The sequence below is a fragment of the Rhincodon typus genome, chromosome 9, assembly GCF_021869965.1.
Source record: "Rhincodon typus isolate 14 chromosome 9, sRhiTyp1.1, whole genome shotgun sequence".
Classification (NCBI taxonomy): domain Eukaryota; kingdom Metazoa; phylum Chordata; class Chondrichthyes; order Orectolobiformes; family Rhincodontidae; genus Rhincodon; species Rhincodon typus.
Genome location: NC_063340.1, coordinates 16,697,685 through 16,718,679, shown reverse-complemented (window position 1 = coordinate 16,718,679; position 20,995 = coordinate 16,697,685). Strand labels below are relative to the sequence as shown.

The window sequence follows — 20,995 nt, the reverse complement described above, 5'->3', positions numbered from 1 at the left end:
TTGTAAGACCCCTTGCATTGAAATAAATGCAGTTTAGTTCTTCAGAGTTACTACGTACTCTAACTCTCTCGTCTTTCTTTTCCAATTGACTTGCTGCACTCGCATTCAGAACCTTCCCCATCAATCCTTCCATTTACACAGCTACTTAGAATTCCTCCACTCCCCCTGTCTATCAGTATAAAGACTCCGTTATGAATGAGCGTATCTCCCTGCTGAGATGTTGATCTCTTTCCAGTTCAGGTTAGACCCATCTTTTTTGAATCTTCAGGCTAGGCACTTTACAGCCTTCTGGACTTCATATTGAGTTCAACACCTTCAAATTGTGAACCAGCTCCTGTTCCTTCTCTCTCTTTTAGCTTTACTTGATACATTCTCTGTCACCGTGTCCTTGCTCCACTCCCCCCACCCTAGTGAGACTGTCTTCTCTTTCAAGTCTGGCAGTTAGACACACCATTATTGTTCCTTTCTCATATTCCAATCACTTAATCTGAGCTATCAACATCTCTTCTCCACCAGCACTCTACACCTACCACTGCCATACACCACATCACCCCCCACCCCACTATAGCGTAAATGCCGTCCCTCTCCACGCTTCACTTCAGCTGTGATGAAGAGTCATCTAGACTAGTAACATTAGCTTGCTGTCTCTCCATAGATGCCGTCTGACCAGCTGTGATCTCCAGCATTTGTTGTTTTCAGTAGCAGGTCTGTAATCTGGTAATTTCAGATACAATTGCCCAAAAATGAAAGAAGGGGTCTGTTTTTGGGGCTTTTTATCTTTGCAGCAATGTCTCTGATTATCCTATGGACAGGGACTTGGCCCAGTGCAAAAAATGGGCACAATTTCATTTGGACTCCCTTGAAGATATCCCATTTCTAGTAACTGAGGAGGAAAGTGAGGTGGGACAGGCTCTTTTACATAGTGTTAATTTTTGACTAAATTTAGAGTGAATCAATCACAGGGATATCCAAGCTTATTTTAAAAGTGATTTCATTGCCCTTTTTGCCCTCCCAATTTTCCTCTTAAATTTACTCCTATACACTCCCCACCCCCCATTCTCCTCAAGGGATTCACTTGATCCCAACTGTCTATACTTGACAAATGCCTCCTCCTTTTTCCTGACCAGAGCCTCAATATCTCCAATCATCCATAGTTCCCTACTCCTGCCAGCCTTGCCCTCACACTAGCAGGAACATGCTGGCCTTAGTCCAATTTAGAACTTTAACTTGTGGGTCAGGCCTATCATTTTCCATAACTATTTTTTAAAATTAATAGACCTATGGTCACTGATCCCAAAGTGCTCCCCCACTAACACCTCAGTTACTTGCCCTGCCTTATTTCCCAGAGGAGGTCAGGTTTTACCCCTTTCTGTAGTAGGGCCCTCGACACATTGTTTAAGAGTTTTCTTGAATACACTTAACAAATTCCTCACCATCTAAGCCCTTAACACTGTAGCAGTCTTAGTCCATGCTTGGAAAGTTAAAATCCCCTACTATTACGACCCTTTTGTTCTTAGAGCTATCTGCAATTTCCTGACATATTTGTTACTTAATATCGCACTGACTACTGGGGGCCTATAGTATAGTCCCGTCAAAGTGATCATCCCCTTCTTATTCCTCCGTTCCACCCATATAGCTTCACTGGATGATACCCGAGGAATATCCCCTCTAAGTACTGCTGTGATGTTTTCTCCAATCAAAAATGCCACTCCCCCTCCTCTCTTGCCTCCCCTTCTATCTAACCTATACCATCTAGAGCCCAGAACATTGAGCTGCCAGTCCTGTCCCTCCCATAGCTATGATATCCCTGTCCCATGTTCCCATCCATGCCCTGAGTTCATCTGTCTTACGTGTCAGGCCTCTTGCATTGAAATAAATGCATTTTAATTCATCATTCTTCCCTCATTCTCTGTGGTGCTCTCACCTACCTTGTCTGTTTTACTTGCTGTCTTTAACTTCTGTACCAGCCTCAATCTTCTCTCTTGTTTCACTACTAATGAGGGACCCACCTCCTTGCCAGACTAGTTTAAACCCTCCTGAATAACTCTAGCAAATCTCCCTGCTAGGATATTGGGCCCCTCCAGTTCAAGTGCCTTCATGTCCCTCATGTTAGGTCATTTCTGCCCCAGAAGAGATCCCAATGATCCAAAAATCTAAATCCCTGCCTCTTGCACTAGCTCCTCAGCCATGCATTCATCTGTCCTGCTGTGGGATGAACATCCCATCTGTTCACATAATTGAACTCTCTTGTTCCAGTTGACCTCTGCATCCTCTCCAGAGCCTTGATGAACTCCCAAAGAATTTTACCCAGAACTGTATACAAAACTTCACCTGATGCCTAACCAGAAATTTGTAAATTTTTCAATGTGCCACCTTGTTTTTGTATTGGCTGTCCCAATTCACAAAGCCAAATATCCCATATGTAATGCATACTGTAACTGCAGCTTCCAATGGTAGATATTAGCATTATAGAGTTGACGGACAATGATCAAGTGAAGTGCTCTGCCCTCAACGGTGTTAAGCCTATTAAATACTGATTAACCAAGCAAGTGTTCCATCATGCCATGTTCTTGAGTCTTGTGGATGGTGAAGAGACTTACAAGATGTTATTTCATCATCTGATCATCACAGAATACCCAGATTATTTGTTATAATCTCTGGTCAAGTTATCTCAGTGTGGTCATTTGTGGTGCCTTTCTGTTTCTATTTTCTACCTTACAACGGTGAGGACACTTCATAAAATACTTCAGTGACTTTGAAATGTCCTGATTTCATGAAAGGCACGAGATAAATGCACTGTGTAAATACACAGATTTTATTATGAGCTTTGTATTTTCTCTTGCTGTTTCTGACCTGTTTTCCAGAAAGGAGATATTATAGATATAATCAGCAAACCACCAGGAGGAACCTGGATGGGGCTGTTGAACAATAAGGTTGGGACATTCAAATTCATCTACGTGGATATTGTGAATAATGAAGTGGAGAAACCAAAACGGCCAAAGAGACGGAGACGGGGCACCAAACACCCAAAACCCCAAAATGTTCAGGATCTCCTTCAGCGCATTGGTCTGCAGGTTGGTTTTGTGATTTAATGTAACCACACCCATATTCAACAAACACGCAATAGTACAATTGTCCGAAAAAAGAACAAATTTTGAATTCAAGCACAAAAATAGACTACACGTAATGATTTTAAAAGGACACAGTAATTCTCTTGCAAACGATTAGAGCCAATTTGTCTCGATACCACAGGAACGCAACAAAAAAAGTGTGGTAAAGGCTTTATTAGGGTGGCCACCAAAAACACGCAGGTACCTTCGAAATATATTGAAATCTGGGCCCTGTGATATATTTAGGATCCAATACTATTTCATTCTCTACAACAATAAAGATCCATAAGGTTCTTTGGATTTCCTCTAGGTCCCAGGAGCAGGCCAATGAGAAGGTCCACTGACTTGTCTATTAACAGACCTGCAAGAGATTCTCCAATTTATCCGCCAGGCCCTAGGAGCCAGCTTCCGATTTTCATCCAGGAGCAAACCTACGAAAAGTTGGAATCGTAAAATGATACAGTGCAGAATGGAATTGATGCTGTGCAGAGTGGGGTTGTTCTTCCCATTATGCTTGTGCCAGTTCTTTTGAAAAAGCTGCAAAATTTGATGCACCTCTCAGTTCTTTCCCAAAACACCGTTAGTTATCTAATTTCCTCTTGAAAGTTATTGGATTTTCTTTCATCACTCCTTAAGGCAGCATATTCTAGATCATAAAAATACGCACATGGTTTTAAAAAAAATTCACATGTCATCTCTGGTTCTTCTGACAATCATCCTTATGCCTTACAGATAGCAACCCTTCTACCAATAGAAAACAGTTTTTTTTTTCCCTACTACCTATCCCAGATTATTAAATTCCTCATTCAAATCCCAACTTCCTTGGATTTGAATTAATCTAATGTATCCAAGGTGTAATTTAAAGAGGTAAAGCATGGCAGGAGAGCTCAAAACTTTGGTTTGCTCCTCTTGCTCCATGTGGCAAGCTGGGGATAGTTCCAGTCCCCGGGGTCAGCATGTGTGCAGGAAGTGTCTCCAGCCACAGCTCCTGGAAGCTCAAGTTTCAGACCTGGAGCGGCGGCTGGGGACACTGCAGAACATCGGTGAGGCAAAGAGTATTGTGGATAGCACATACAGAGGCGTGGTCACACCACAGGCTCAGACTCTGCAGGCAGGAAGGGCAATGGGTGACCACCAGACAGAGCAAGAGAGATAGGCAGGTAGTGCAGAAATTTCCTGTAGCCATTCCCCTGCAAAACGTACACTGCTTTGAATACTGTTGAGGGGAATGCAGCAGCAGCCAAACTCATTGCACCGCTATTCTGCTGTAGAGGGCAGGGGTAAAAAGTGTGCCAGATCAATAGCTATTTGGGACTCAATTGTAAGGGGAGTAGACAGGCGTTTCTGTGGCCACAGACAAGACTCCAGGACGGTATGGTGCCTCCCTCGTGCTCGGGTCAAGGATGTCACGGAGCGGGTACAGGATATTCTGGAGGGGGAGGGTGAACAGCCAGTGGTTGTGGTACACATCGATACAAATGAAATAGTTAAAATAAGGGATGAGGTCCTAAAGGCAGAATACAGGGAGCTAGGAAGAAAGTTAAGAAATCGGACTCAAAGGTTGTGATCTCAGGATTACTACTGATGCCATGTGCTGTTCAGAGTAGAAATGACAGGATATATTGGATGAATACGTGGCTGAAAAGGTGGTGTCAGGGGGTCGGTTTCAAATTTCTGTGGCATTAGGACTGGTTCTGAGGGAGGTTGGACCTGTACAAATTGGACAGGTTACACCTGGGCAGGACTGGGACTGATGTCCTAGGGAGCGTGTTTACTGGACCAGCTGGGGAAGGTTTAAATGAATATGCCAAGGGGCTGGGAAACTATGTAAGGAGTCAGAGAAGGAGGGAGCAAGGACCAAAACAAAAGATAGAAAAGAGAATAAGTAAAGTGATAGGCTGAGAAACGAAGGACAAAATTCAGACAGAGCTATCAAGAAAAATAAGAGTGAGACAAACAGTGCTAAAAAGACAAGCTTAAAAGTTTAATGCCTTAATGTATGGAACATTTGCAATAAAGTGGATGAACTAATTGTGCACATAGATGTAAACGGTACTATAATTGGGATTATGGAGAAATGGCTGCGGGGTGACCAGGGATGGGAACTGTATGTCCGAGGGTATTCAGTATTTAGGAAGGAAAGGCAAAAACGGAAAAGGTGGTGGACTGGCATTGCTGGTTAAAAAGGAAATTAACACAATAGCGAGAAAGGATATTAGCTCTGACGATGTGGAGTCTGAATGAGTTAAGTTGAGAAATACCAAGGGGCAAAAAAACATCAGTGGGAATCGTATATAGACACCCATATTGCATGGTGATGTTGAGAACGGCATTAAACAGGAAATTGGAGATGCATATGATAAGGGAATATCGGTGATCATTGGTGATTTTAATCTGCACATAGATTGGACAAATCAAATTAGCTACAATGCCATAGAGGAGGAATTTCTGGAGTGTATATTCCTGGGATGATTTTCTTGACCAATATGTGGAGGAACCAACTAGAAAGCAGACCATTTTATACTGGGTACTGTGTAATGAGAAGGGAATCATTGCCAATCTATGTCTGTGAGACCCCTTGAGGATAAGTGACCATAACATGGTAGAATTTTTAATCAAGATGGAGAGTGAGGTAGTCAATTCAGAGACTAGGGTGCTGAATCTTAATAAAGGAAGCTATGAAGATATGAGGCATGAGTTGGCCTTGATAGATTGAGGAGAGTTACTTAAAGGGATGACCGTGGATAGATAATGGCAAACATTCAAGGAACGCATGGAAGAAACTGAAACAACTGTTTATTCCTATCTGGGACAAAAGCAAAATGGGTAAGAGGGCCAATCCGTGGCTCACAAAGGAAATTAGAGATAGTACCCAATCCAAGGAAGAGGCATACAGATTGGCCAAGAAAAATAATATGTCTGAGGATTGGGAGCAGTTAAGAATTCAGCAAGGGAGGACCTAGGGATTGATTAAGAAGGGGAAAATACAATACAAAAGTAATCTTACAGGGAACATCAAGACTGACACTAAGAGTTTCTATAGATACATGAAGAGAAAGAGATTGGTGAAAACAAATGTAGGTCCCCTACAGACAGAAACGGGGAATGTATAATAGGGAACAAAGAAATGGCTGAGCAACAGAATACATAGAGATAGTAGGAACTGCCGATGCTGGAGGCTGAGATAACAAGGCGTAGAGCTGGATGAACACAGCAGGCCAGGCAGCATCAGAGGAGCAGGAAAGCTGATGTTTCGAGTCTGGATCCTTCTTCAGAAATGGATGGCATGCTTGCAGAAAGGTCGGTGGGAGGAGGTGTATTCTAGGTAGCTGTGGGAGTCGGTGGGCTTGAAATAGATATCAGTTTCCAGGTGGTTACCAGAGATTGAGACAGAGAGGTCCAGGAAGGAGAGAGAGGCATCAGAAATGGTCCAGGTGGAAGTTGTTAGTAAAGTGGATGAACTGTTCGACCTCCTCGTGGGAGCACAAGGCGGCGCCGATACAGTCATCGATATAACGGAGGAAGAGGTGAGAGATGGGGCCAGTGTAGCTGCGGAAGAGGGACTGTTCCACGCATCCTACAAAGAGGCAGGCATAGCTTGGGCCCATGCCGGTACCCACGGCCACCCCCTTTGTCTGTAGGAAGTGGGAGGAATTGAAGGAGAAGTTCCAACAGAATACATACTTTGGTTCTGTCTTCACGAAAGAGGACACAAATCAGATACCAGAAATGTTGGAAAACGCAGGATTTAGTGAGAGGGAAGAATTGAGGGAGATCAATATTAGTAGAGAAACGGTTCTGAGAAACTTAATGGGATTGAAGGCGGACAAATTCCAAGGCCTGATGATCTACATCCCAGAGTACTTAAAGGAAGTGGCTCTAAAATAGTTGCATTGGTGGTCATCTTCCAAGATTCAATAGACTCTGAAACAGTCCCTGCAGATTGGAGGGGAACGTTACTCCAATATTCAAAAAGAGAGATAGAGAGAAAACAGGGAATTATAGACCAATAAAGCCTAACATCGGTAGTGGGGAAAATTCCAAATCCACTATCAAGGACTTTATCGTGGAGTATTTTAAAGTAGTGGCACCATCAGACAGAGTCAGCATGGATTTATCAAGGGGAAATCATGCTTGACAAATCTGTTGGAATTCCGTGAAGATGTAACTAGCAGAGTTGACAAAGGGGAGCCAGTTGATCTGGTATATTTGGACTTTCAGAAAGCGTTTGACAAAGTGCCACATAAGAGACTATTATGCAAGATTAATGTCCATGGGATTGGGGGCAAGTGTATTAAGATGGATAGAAAACTCGTTGACAGAGAGGAAACAAAGACTAGGAATTAATGAGTCTTTTTCAAATTGACAGGCAGTAACTAGTGGGGTGCCACAGGGATCGGTGCTGGGACCCCAACTATTCACAATATATATTAATGATTTGGATGAGGGAACAAAATGTAACATCTCAAAGTTTGCAGATGATACCAAGTTGGGTGGGAGGGTGAACTGTGACAAGGATGCAGAGATCCTTCAGCATGATCTGGACAGGGTGGGTGAGTGGGCAAATCAATGGCAGATGCAGTATAATTTGGATAAATATGAAGTCATTCATTTTGGAAACAAAAACAAGGAGGCAGATTACTACCTGAATGGCTGTAAATTAGGAGAGGGGAGTGTGCAGCGGGACCTGGGTGTCTTTGTGCATCAGTCACTGAAGGTAAGCATGCAGCTACAGCAGGTGGTAAAGAAGGCAAGTGTATGTTGGCCTTCATTGCAAGAAGTTTCAAGTACAGGAGCAGGGATGTGTTGTTGCAGTTATACAGGGCCTTGGTAAGGCTACACCTAGAATATTATGTGCAGTTTTTTGGTCTCCTTTTCTGAGAAAGGATTCTCTTGCTTTTGAGGGAGTGCAGCGAAGGTTTACCAGGCTGATTCCGGGATGGCGGGACTGAAGTATGAGGAGAGATTGATTAGGTTAGGATTGTTTTTGCTGGAATTCAGACGAATGACAGGGGATCTGATAGAGACATGTAAAATTCTAACAGGACTGGACAGAGTAGATGCAGGGAGGATGTTCCCGATGGTGTGTGTGTCCAGAACCTTCATCTAAAGAGTGGTGAGCCTGTGGAAGTAGTTGATGCCAAAACATTGAATGTATTCAAGAGGCGGCTGGGTATAGCACATGGGGCGAATGGGATCAAAGGTTTTGGGAAAAAGCAGGGTTAGACAATGAGCCATGATTGTGATGAATGGTGAAGCAGGGTCAAAGGGCCGAATGGTGTCCTCCTGATTTTAACTTCTATGTTTCCATGTAACCTAGGTCTTTAATCCTGGTACCATTCTAGAAATCACTCCTGCATTCTCCATCCTGGCTTACTGGGATAGCATGATGAAAATCAAGCCCCATTTTTCCCAGACACCTCACAGAAGTTAGAATTTATAAAATCGTGCAACATTCTCCAATTTGTGTATCAATTTCTACCCAAGTTGACAAAAAGTATGGACCATGTTTCTGCACTGAACAAGAATTGCTGTTTATTCCAAATAAATAGATTCTATTTACAGCTAAACAACTATGAACTGTTGTTATATACCTCTACTGGTTAAAGCTCCCCCTACATACACATGTAGACAGACACAAAAGAAATATTGGTGTTATGGGCAGAGGGAAAAACTGGGAAGGTGGTATAATGGTCCCTGCCCACAGGGTTTGCTGAGATGATCTTTTGGCTTGCCATTCCTCAATCTCTCTTCTCCAGGTACTTTCACTTGCTTGCAGGAAGCAAAGAGTATCTGGTTCAAAGCTTACAAAGTCTCTGGCTTATTGCTTATAGCAACAGCTTACAACAAATGGTGAGGGAGTATAAACTGGCTTTAGGTGTTTCTTACTGCAGAACATGACTCTTCGTCTAAAGGTCCAAGGCTTCTGTTACCCATAAGCTGTTCAGTCACTTGGGATCACATGGTTGTTGGCAGACAGAACGCCTTTGTCATCAACAACTGGTCACCACTCCACAGACCAATCACCTACTTGTTGCCGACCTTTGTGGACATTCTCTTGGTGCCAGTCCATTTGCCATTGTCTGCCCTTACTGCTTGAACAAGCAACAATATAAACAGCACTTACAATAAACATTGGTAGCTTGCTTTCAAAAAGTGCAGCAATCCCTTTCCCAATTCTTGGTTTTTAAAAGTATTCTTTTCCTACGTATATCCACAGATGTACAGTAAAATGAAAAGATGCTGACTTTACACTTCACCAAGCCATCTTTCCTAAAGTGTAATCCTCAGAATTGGGCGTTACATTTCAGCTGGTACCTAACTGATGTTTTTGTTTTTATTCTCTGTTCATAAAACCAAGGACCAGTACAACTTAGTAACAGCCGTTTCAAGTTGTCCTGTCACCATCAAGACTTGCATTCCTACACTCCCAAGTCTCTCTGCTTCTGGATTCCCTTTAAACTCCCTTCAGCTTATCAGCCTGTTCTGACTTTACCAGTCAAAATTAAACATTCAGTAATTCCCTGCCTTAGGCTTTACCTGCTATGTGTCTGCTCCTTTCACCAGTCTATAATTGCCTCTGTGATATTCTTTTCTACTGTCCTTGTAAACTGTGTTCCTGACTTTTGTTATCTTTCAACATGATATTAGGCTCTTTGCACCCAAATCCAGTTTCTTAACATATGTAATGCAATAAATTAACATACAGGGTGACACAATGATACAGTGGTTAGCACTGCCACTTCACACTGCCAGGGACCCAGGTTCAATTCCAGCCTTAGAGTCACACAGCATGGAAACAGATCCTCCAGCCCAACTCATTAATGCTGACCAGATTTCCTAAACTGAACTAGTCCCATTTGCCTGCGTTTGACCCATTTCCCTCTAAGCCTTTCCTATCCATGTCCAAATGACTTTTAAATGTTGTAACTGCATTCACCTCTATCACTTCCTTTGGCAGTTCATTTCACGTACATGCTCTGCATTAAAAAGTTGCCCCTCAGGTCCCTTTTAAATCTCTCCCCCCTCAGCTTAAACCTGTGCTGTCTGGTTTTGCACTGCCTTACTCAAAAAAATCTTGGCAATTCATCTTATCTGTGCCTCTGGTGATTTTCTAAACCTCTATAAGACCACCCCGCAGCCTCCTCATCTCTAGAGAAAGAAGTCCCAGCCTATCCAGCTTCTCCTTTATAACTCAAATCTTCTAGTTTGGGTAACATCCGTGCCAATCTTTTTTGCACTATTTTCATTTCATTATAGCATTCCTATAATAAGATGACCATAATTCTACACTACTCAATGTGGCCTTCTCAATAGCTTATTACATGACATTCCAACCCATGTATTCGGTGCTCTAACCAATGAAGGCAAGCATGCCAAACGTTGTCTTCACCACCCTATCTACTTGTGACACCACTTTCAAGGAACAATGCACCTGCACCCCTAGGTCTCTCTATTTAATAACACTCTCCGAAGCCCTACCATTAACTGTATAAATTCTGCCCTGGTTTGTCTTACCAAAACGCAACACCTCACATTTATCTGAATCAACTGGCCCAGTTGATCAAGGTCCCATTGTTCTCTTAGATAACCCTCTTCACTGTCCATTTTACCACCAATTTTGGTGTCACCCACAAACTTACTAACCATAACCCTACATTTTCATCCAAATTGTTTATATAAATGACAGACAAAAGTGGACCCTGCACTGATCCTTGTGGCACACCACTAGTCACAAACCTTCAGTCTGAACAACAATCCTTTAACACCACCCACTGTCTCCTACCATCAAGCTAATTTTGTATCTATTTGGCTAGCTTGTCCCAGATTCCCATATGATCTAACCTTATTAGCCAGTCTGCCATGCAGTACCTTGTCGAAAGCCTTGCTAAAGACAATGTAGACAACATCTACTGCTCTGCCTTCATCTATCTTCTTTGTCACCTCTTCAAAAAACTCAATCAAACTTGAGAGACACGATTTCCCATGCACAAAGCCAAGCTGACTATCCCTAATCAGTCCTTTCCTTTCTAAATGCATGTAGATCGTGTCTATCAGAATCCCCTTCAACAACCTACCCACCACTTACCTCAGGCTCATTAGTGTGCAGTTCCTGGCTTTTTCTTGCAGTCTTTCTTAAATAATGGCACAGCATTAGCCATCCTCTGGCCTTCTAGCATCTCACCTGTGGCTGTCGATGTTACGAATACCTCTCCTAGGGGCCCTGCAATTTCTTCTAATTGTCTGTGATGAGTTTGCACATTCTCCCCATGTCTGTGTAGGTTTCCGCTGGGTTCTCCAATTTCTTCCCACAGCCTAAAGATGTGCACGTTAGGAGGCTTTTCAGAGGGTCATGCACACTCGAATGGCCAAACGGTCTCTGTCTGCACTAGGGATTCTATGATAAGAAAAGAGTAGTGGTCTTAATACTTTTCAAACCTGTGGGTTCTATAGCCTAGTAGGACAAGGGCAATCGGATACATGGGCACTACCATCTGCACATGCCTCTCAAAGCCACAGACCATCCTGATGTGGAACTGTATCACCATTACTTCATTGTTGGCTCAAATTCTGGAACTGTCCCACCTAACAGTATTGTGGGTGTGTCTGCACCACATGGACATCAGTTATTCACACCACCACCTCAAATGTGGTAAATACTGGCCTAGCCAGTGACATTACAACCCTTGAACTGATGAGGTAAATCACCAGGGAACAACAATATACATCTCTTCTAGTCATTAAAACAGTCATCCACCACTGCTGTCGACTTTTTCCCCCTTAGTCACTGTCTGTTTAATCTGATTCTGTTCATTACAAAATGTCAACTGCACTTCTGTCACCATTCCTGTCTCAAATTCTATCGAAGAATCCATTCATAACAATATATTTGCCAACCACTCATCCAAGTTAGCAAAACACAGTTTGCCTTTGACAGAGGTGATGACCTAGTGGTATTATCACTGGATTTTTAATCTAGAGACCCAGGTAACATTCCCAACTTTGGATCCTGCCATGGCAGATGTTGGAATTTGAATTCAAATTAGAAATCTGGAATTAAGAGTCTGTTGAAGACCGTGAATCCATTGTGGATTGCCAGAAAAAGCGATCTGGTTCACTAATGTCCTTTTAGGGAAGGAAATTGCAATCCTTACCTGGTCTGGCCTACAAGTTACTCCAGACCCACATCAATGTGGTTGACACTTAAGTGCCCTCTGGTCAGTTAGTGATGGGAAATAAATGCTGGCCTAGCCAGAGACGCCCAAATCCCTTGAATGAATTTTTAAAAATCCATTCATTTATTAATGCATAATTATTCCAAGTTTCTCCACTGTCATATCAGGGATTAGGAGGTTGGCCATATATGCTACAGGAGCAGACCGTTTAGTGAGTGCTTTGATCTCACCCACCAGTCCCATTTAACAGTTTCTGTAAATCTTGTTTCTTCCATTTACAGCAGCACATGCCAACTCTACTACTGAATGGATACGAGGATTTGGACACATTTAAGCTGCTGCAAGAAGAGGACCTGGATGAACTCAACATTCTGGAACCACAGCACAGATCCCAGCTGCTGACAGCTGTTGATTTCCTGCACGAATATGACAGTAAGAGCAACGTTTTATTGGAAATAAACATTGTGGTCACGTGATTGAGGCAAGTCCCAGAATAAAAGCTCATCTTGATGGTTGCATCACCTTGGTTAATGTTAATAAGATACAAGAATCCTTGGATCTTTTTTTGGAGGCATTGAAACATCTCGAATACATTTAAAGAAAATAATTACTTTTACAAAAACACTTGCTGGCTTGCATATGAAATGTTATCAGTATAATCGTACAACTTTACAGCACAGGAAGAGGGCACTAATTTCTATGCACCTATTTCAGCCTTTCAGGCTTTCCATACATTCCCCTCCCTTAGTCTCTGCTTTACACCTATAGACATTTTTATCTTTGTTTAAACAATATACCTTTTTATCAATTTCCTCATGTTTCTGGAAGATAATCTTGTGTGGAAACTGAAATTCTTTCTTCCTTCCTTTAATTTTCTTTTGAGTTTTGATTTGCTTTTGGAATGCGAGTGAAGCTGGTCACGTCACATTTAGTGTATCGAATGCCATAAGGGTGTGAACTAAGAAACATTTGATCCAATTAGTCCTTGCAGACAAACAAATATATACAATACACATCCTTACATCCCCGTTTCTTTAGTCCAGCCGGGGGAGGGGTTTAGGGTGACAGGTACACAACAAGTGCCTAGGGTAGGTTGAGGGTTTGTTTTGGGTAGGATGTACAGTGGATGAGGTTGGCCGAATTGGGGTAGGTTGGTGTGTCGGGGTCTGGGAGTGTGTATTTGTGGGCGGGTTTGGATCAGAGTGGTTAATTGGGGATTCAATTTAATAGTTATCCAGGAATTAGTGGATTTAAACCTCTGACCCTTTCTGAGTAGCTATGAAACTTAATTGAGTCAGAACCATCTGAAATCTCTAACACTGACTGAGTTGAGGACTCCTATGGAGGGTTCCAGGCACTGGGTAAATGTCCCATAGAATCACAGAATCCCTACAGTGTGGAAGCAGGCCTTTCAGCCCATTGAGTCCACGACCACCTTTCCAAAGAGCATCCCAACCAGACCCACCCCTCCTACTGTATCCCTAAACCCTGCATTTCTCATGGCTAATGCACCTAGCCCACCCATCCCTGGACACGACGGACAATTTAGCATAGCCAAACCACCTAACCTGAACATCTTTGGACTGTGGGAGGAAACCAGAGCACCTGGAGGAAAGCCACGCAGACATGGCAAGAATGTGCAAATTCCACCTGGACAATCACCTGAAGCTGGAATCAAACAGCTGGGTGCTATGAGGCAGGAGTGCTAGCTACTGTGGCACCCAGAAATATCAACTTTGTGGGCATTTCACACCGCATCAACTGTATCAGGATTTCTGCACCCAATTCCAATCTATCCCACTGCAACAACTATTCTCCCCCCAAAAATATAGGACTTTCTGGGCCATTGTCTCTGTTTCCTCTTCCAGTTCCTGTAGAGAGTCATCACTTTTTACATGCTCATTAAATGCTTTTGATCCGCTTCTGTGAGATGTATTCTTCAGTTTCTTGTGTGCACCACATTGCCACCAGCTGTTTTTCAAGTTTGGAAGCATTGAGCCCAAATCCAAGCATTCGGATGACAGCTGAAAGTGCGGCCACACTGGGTACATGCACTTTCCACATTGCACAGAGGCAGCACATGACTGCTTCCCACCCATTTCTCTCTATTAAACTAAACTGTTTTCTCCTAGACCTCTAATAAAGTCAAGTCTGTGATTTAACCTCTCCCATATAACTTTAGGCTAACTGTGTCTTAATGCTGAGCTTCCTTACAGGTGAACCATTCTGTCCTGTCCCTAAAACACTCCCCAGGCCTATTGTGGTTCAAGATTAATCAATCTGCCACAAACTTAAATTTGTGGCAATCTTTGTTTATACAACAACTGCAAACAAAAAAGCTGCTGCTCATCCGATCCTGTCATAAATTTATTTTTCTTTATACTTCCATGGAATGTGGGTGATCATTGGTAAGGCCAGTACTTATTGCCCATCCTTCAGTACTTTTGAACTCATGGCAGGTAGACCAGACCAATAAGGATAGCAGATTTCCTTCTGTAAAGTCATTAGTGAAGCAGATGAGTTTTAACAATCGTTGGTAGTTTTTCACAATCGCCATTACTGAGACTAACTGCCAATTTCAGATTTGTATTGTTTGAATTTAAATTCCACAGTGGGATTTGAACTCCTGTCCCTAATGAATCATCCTGGGCCTCTAGATTAGTGTCCAATGTCAGCACCGTGTCCCCGTCTCCCTGAAGATACAATTAATAAACTTGATACGAGGTCAACACAGTCTTTAGGTAATACATAAAACACCTTGAACTAGTTCCTCTATTAAGCAGCTAAAGTTTAAAAACATCAAACCCAAAATATAATAGCATAAAGAATGCTCCCAGTACTTAGCAATTGTCTTTAATTCTGTTTAAATGGGACTAGATCAGTTAAGGATATCTGGTCGGCATGGATGAGTTAGACGGAAGGATCTGTTTCCGTGCTGTACAACTCTGTGACTGTAATTATGTATTTTTGTTGTGACTTTTGCATCACTGGTTTGTTTTAATTTGCATTTTTGTTCTCTTGATGTTACTCAGCTTTTAACATTTTCTTGATATAGGCAACAGTGACAAAGATCCAGCTGGTGAATGTGCCACTCAGGAAATTTTACCCCACTTTTCCCTTAAGCACACTGGCCCAGAACTGCAAAGACAACTACCTTGGGATTCAGGTTGCTTTGAGGAGAGTGGATACCCAGAGAATGGTAAGGGTAGCAAAAACTAACTCGGAGTAACTACTTTCAAGAGATTATACTTGCATTCTCAGGAACTTGAGTGCCTAACCCAGTCCAACACTCCAGTATAGTGCTGGGGATGTGCTGTAACATTGTAGGTCACCATTACCTCAGATGAGAGATTGAACTGGGATTCTTTGCTCTCCTTGTGGGAGAGTTTTATGCTGAAAGTTCCTGGGGTTTTTGTCATGAGCATCAGGTGACAGATTTCAAGAAAATATATTGAAATAACTTCAGAAGCCAGTATCCTGTCCCCACGTCACCCTTTATTTACGTGTGGGGAGTCTTAGACAGTGATCCAGCTTTCTCAGAGCCAGCTCCGAGTGTCAGGATGTTTGACACTCCTGTTCTTAACTGCCAGCCAGGTCTCTCTGATTAGACCAGGTTAACAGCCCCAATCAGGGAACTTGTGTTCTGTGAGGTCCACCTGGCTGACCTTGTTACAATCACTGCAATATTTCAAGTAATAGACTGAGTGCATAGAAAAGTTCAGGAATCTAACTTCACAGCAGATAAAGGAGCAACTGTGAGAAGGGTGGCAATCAGAAGGCTGATTGCAAAACTGGGGCTGCTGTACTTAAATGTGTGCAGTATACATAAGAAGTAAATGAGTTTGTAGAGCAGTTTAAAATTGGCAGTTACAATGTTTTGACATGGCTGCAAAAAGTCAGGTCTAGGAAGTAAATATCCAAGGACACACGCCCTTTCAAGAAGGCAGGCAGATGGTGCAGTTGCCTTGTCAGTAAAAATAAATAAATAAATTGGATAGAAAAAAACACCAGAGTCAGAAGGTGCAGAATCTGTGTGGGTAGAGTTGAGGAATAGTAAAGGAAGAAAGACCCTGATTGGAGTTATGTACAGTCCCCTAGCAGTGGTTAGGATGTGGGACAGAAAATAAATCAGGAGATAGGAAAAGACATGTAAGAAAAGCACTGTTCAAAAATCATAGGGGTCTTGAATCTGCAGGCAGCCTACGAAAATTAGATTGGTTGCGCATGTCAAGAAAAAGAATTTGTGGAATGTCTACGAGATGGGTTTTGTTTTGGAGCAGCTTGTGGTCTAGCCTTTAGGGAACAGGCAGTTCTGGGTTTGATGTGTAATGAGGCAGGCTTGATTAGGGAGCTTAAGGTAAATGAACCCCGAGTGGTCAGTGACAGATGAAGAAGCTGGAATCATATGTAATGGTATTACAATGGAATAAAGATAATATGACAAAGTCTTGAGGAAGCAGCTGGCCAGAAAGGGCACTGAGCAGCGAAGATGGTAGAGCAGCAATGGCAGGAGTTTCTGGGGGTAATTCGGGAGGCGCAGCAGAAATTCATCCTAAGGAAGAAGAAACATTCTAAAAGGAGGTTGAGGGAAGTCAGGGATAGGGTAAAAGAAAAAGCATGCAATGTGATGAAAATTAGTGGGATGCCAGAGGATTGGAAAACTTTTAAAAGCTGTGCATTAATTTCTTAGTGGAACTTGAACCCATAGCCTTGCAATTTGGATGGGTGCATGCTACCACTGATCCAAGGTTAGCAGCAGTGTATTGTTCCTGTCATTCTTTGATAAGAGTGTTTCGAACTGAAATCGCAGTGTTTGCATTACCAACAAATTCTAAAACTTCTAACTGGTTTTACTTGCCTTTAGGAAAAAGCAGAAAGTCTTGGCCATTAGTGTCCACAGGATCATCGGCAAACTTTGGGTCACAGCTCAAGTGCCCAACAAGCTACACAGCACTTCATCTCGCAAAATCTATTGAGAATTTACACTTTGAAAGAGATAAAGAGAGGCGCGTTACTAAGCCTCAGGTCTCATGTAGCTCTCTAAAGTCAAACTACAGACATCTTAGTTGCCATGGCCATTCAATGCCCTTCAGAAGGACAAGTTGCCAAAAGTTGCGGGTCAGCGTAAGTTGTGAGGACCTGGCACACTCCCATGCCATTCAAAAGCAGTGGCAAAAATCCCGCTCTTCAGATGAGTTGTGCGGTAAGGCTGGTGTCCCATCAAACACAGTCTCAAAAACGGGAACATATGTTGCTCTGCCTTGGCAAAGGAAGTTTGGTGCAGAAGCGAAAATCGAGAAAATTTCCTGTATGAAGTATCTCAGCTGTGGTGTAAGGGATCTCGGCAAACCAAGTACTGTTCCTTTTGTAAATGCAGAGACTCACAGTGCACAGATCAATACTAATGGTCTTCAAAATATGCAAATAGAGGACCCGGTCTCCACCCCACTTCTGTTTTCAGAAGAGAAGAACATGCCATCTCCAATTGTACAGTGTGACCTACCCAATCAACCTGCAATACTCCCACCTCTGAGCATTCGGCAAAACCATCATTTTATGGAAGGGTATCGAGATAGTGCTGTAATCTGTAATTCAACAGGAAGCAAGGAACCTACAACTGAAAACAGTAGACATGCCAGAAATCCTTCCCAGCCACCTCCAGTACCTGCCAAGAAATGCAGAGAGAAAATGCGAAATGGCATCCATCCTATGCCTCATATTTTGAACAAATCAAACCCTGCCATTGCCAATAGGTATGGACTGTCCACTAACTTGCAAGTTCCACATCCCACTGCAGAGATGGTCAACTCAACTGTAGCCACTCATGCCCCTTGTTTGCCAGAGACTGCACTGCCAGGGACTGCCTGTCCACCACAGCTAGGACTTAAGATGTTTACTGTATCTGGAAGAAAGGCATCTTGGATGAGAGAAGTAGAACTGGAAATGCTAATCGAAAATAAACTGGAATCAGAAGCAATTGATCTTACAGAGCAACCCTACTCTGACAAGGTATAAATAACATTGATTACTCCTTTTGAAAACGAGTGCCCTGTTGCTAGTACTGAGTCATTAAGCCTAATTTTAACGGTGTGTGAATTTCCTATAAAATTAGCTGAAGAATTGAAGTATAGATACAGCAAGTAGACTTGAAACAGAGACCCCCCTGAAATTCCTGTGGCAACCTTAAGAAGGTAGAAGGTGGAGTAGACTTCCTGACATTCATTGTTGGCCTTCTTGACGGGGTTGAATATCCATTTGGATACACAATAGATGATTTTTAAAGCAAAACTTCTTGTAGCCAACTATCTCTCCCACCCACCCCCACCCCCACCCCACCCCCATATTCACAGTATTGCTATCTCACCCATCTAGCTGCAAAGGGTACCTGTGATAGAAAATGGCTACATCAGGGAGCTGTATGTGATTTTCGTCTTCAGCATCCGCTTCGTCAATGTCTCCCTGCTTTAGTATTCTTTTTACCTGTTCTTGTCATGTTCTTCCTCCTGGTAATCCTCCTTTGCTCGAATTGCTGCAGGAGATCTTCCAGAGAGGAAGACGAAAGCTTAGAAGAGGTAAGCATTACTCCCTTGGGTTCAGGCGATGGATGCGTGTAGCTGTGAGATATTTCTTAGGGTTACCCCAGTGAATGTGCACATCAGTATTCATTAACCAGCCCGTAGTGTGCATTTCCTTTATTGCGTGTCTTTTTTTATCTAGTCCTCCTTCAATATAGTATACACACTTAAGTTACTCTAATGTTATGGATATTGTCAATGCAAACATCTAGGTACAAAGCACACAAGTGTCAATTTTGTAAAAATGTATTTACCTACATGGGTAATGCTGACTGTGCTATCACATTGCCTATCCCTAATTTTCCCTGGAGGAGGTGGTGGAGAATTACCACCTTGAATCACTGGCTGATTTGATTGTAACCACAAACTCTCATTCTTGCCTGTTCCTAATGAGCTTTCCATCCCCTTGCTTAAGCAAGAATCTATCCACTTGTTGGTTAAATTGTCTCTTGTTGGAGCTGGTCATTGCTTTAGGATTGTGTGTCATAGATGTTGCTTTCAATTTGTAAGCCTAAGCCTGGATATTATCTAGGTCTTGCTGTGTATCATCTGCTTCAGTTTCTGAAGTGTCATGAATGGGGCTGAAAGTTGTGCAGTCATCAGTGAACATCGTCACCTCTGAGCTACTGATAGACGGTAGGTAATTGATGAATATTTGAAGATGGTTGGGCCTGGGATACTGCCCTGAGGAAAAAGGACTCCAGTGATGCAGTGACCTACTTCTGTACCAGAGGTTTGGACTGAAGTCCCACCTGCTGCAAAGGTTCGCAATAACATCTCTGATCGGGTTGATTAGAAAATGTCTACCCTGAGAAAATCCAGCAGCGATGCCATGTGGCTGAGATGATTCACCTCCCGTAGTGCCAGCCACCTTACTTTGTGCTAGGTATGACTTCAACCAATGTTAAGTTTTCCCCCTAATTCACACTGACTCCAGTTTAGTAGGGCTCCTTGATGCCATGCTCAGTGAGCTTTACTTCATTTCTGGAGTTCGGCTTCATTGTCCATCTTTCGTCCAAGACTGTAGTGAGATCAGGAGCTAAGTGATCCTAGCACAACTGAACTGAATGTCAGTATGCAGGTTATTCTTCTGCAAGTGCTGCTGGAACCAATTTGCTGATGGTCAAGAGTAGACTAATAGGGCAACAATTGGCTGGTTGAATTTGTCCTTTACATGTACAGTACATACTTGGGCAGTTTTCCACATTGTCAGGTAGGTGCCAGTGTTGCAGCTGTAGTGGAACATCTTGGCTAGGGGTACTGTTAGTTCTGGAGCACCAGTCTTCAGTATTATTGCCAGAAAGTTGTTAGGGCCCATAATCTCTGACGTAGCTAGTGCCTTTGGCGTCTTCTTGATATCACATGGAGTGAATCAAATTGGGCTGAAAGTTGACATCTGTGATGCTGTGATGCTATGAACCTCCAGGAGGAGACCAATGTTGGTCATCCATTTGGCATATTCAGCTGAAGATTGTTGCAAATGCTTCCACCTTATCTTTTGCACTGGCCTGCTCCATCATTGACGATGAGGTCTTTGTGAAGCCAACTCCTTTCTGTTGTTTAGTTGACCACCACCATTCACAAATAGATGTGGCAGGACTACAGAGCTTTGATTTAATCCCTTGGTTATGCTTAGTTCTGACTCACTTGCTGCTTACGTTGTTTGTTACCCAAGTAGTCCTGTGTTGTAGCTTCACCATGTTAACACCAGGTATTTTTAGGTATGCATGCTGCTGCTCTTGGCATGCTGTCCTGTATTATTTAGTGAGCCACGGTTGATTGGTCATAGAGGTCTACAGCACAGGAAAAGGCCCTTTGACTCATCAAGCATACACCAATGGAAAACTACCACCTACTAGTTGAAAACCAAAAGAACTGCGGATGCTGTAAATCAGGAACAAAAACAAAGTTGCTGGAAAAGCTCAGCAGACCTGGCAGCATCTGTGAAGGAGAAAACCGAGTTAACGTTTCGGGTCCAGTGACCCTTCCTCTGAAACGTTAATTCTGTTTTTACCTACTATTTGAATCCCATTTTCCATAAGCCTATATGGTTTGGCATCTCAAGTGTATATCAGATACTTCTTGAATATTACAAGGGTTTCTGCCTCTACCACCCTTACAGGCAGTGGGTTCT

The 20,995-nt window shown here is 42.8% G+C and overlaps 1 protein-coding gene across 4 annotated transcripts in view; it reads left to right on the top strand.

Annotated features, from left to right (window-relative positions):
• sash1a (SAM and SH3 domain containing 1a) overlaps positions 1 to 20,995 on the top strand; it is a 118,075-nt gene that overhangs the window by 91,104 nt on the left and 5,976 nt on the right. For 3 of the 4 annotated variants that reach the window (XM_048601137.1, XM_048601139.1, XM_020516694.2), the window contains 4 exons: positions 2,865 to 3,074; positions 12,568 to 12,718; positions 15,342 to 15,485; positions 17,151 to 18,295. In XM_048601137.1, coding sequence (XP_048457094.1) covers positions 2,865 to 3,074; positions 12,568 to 12,718; positions 15,342 to 15,485; positions 17,151 to 18,295 — 1,650 coding nt within the window. Of the gene's footprint in view, positions 1 to 2,864; positions 3,075 to 12,567; positions 12,719 to 15,341; positions 15,486 to 17,150; positions 18,296 to 18,821; positions 18,859 to 20,995 lie in introns of all 4 variants that reach the window. The other variant, XM_048601138.1, reaches the window with a different exon arrangement.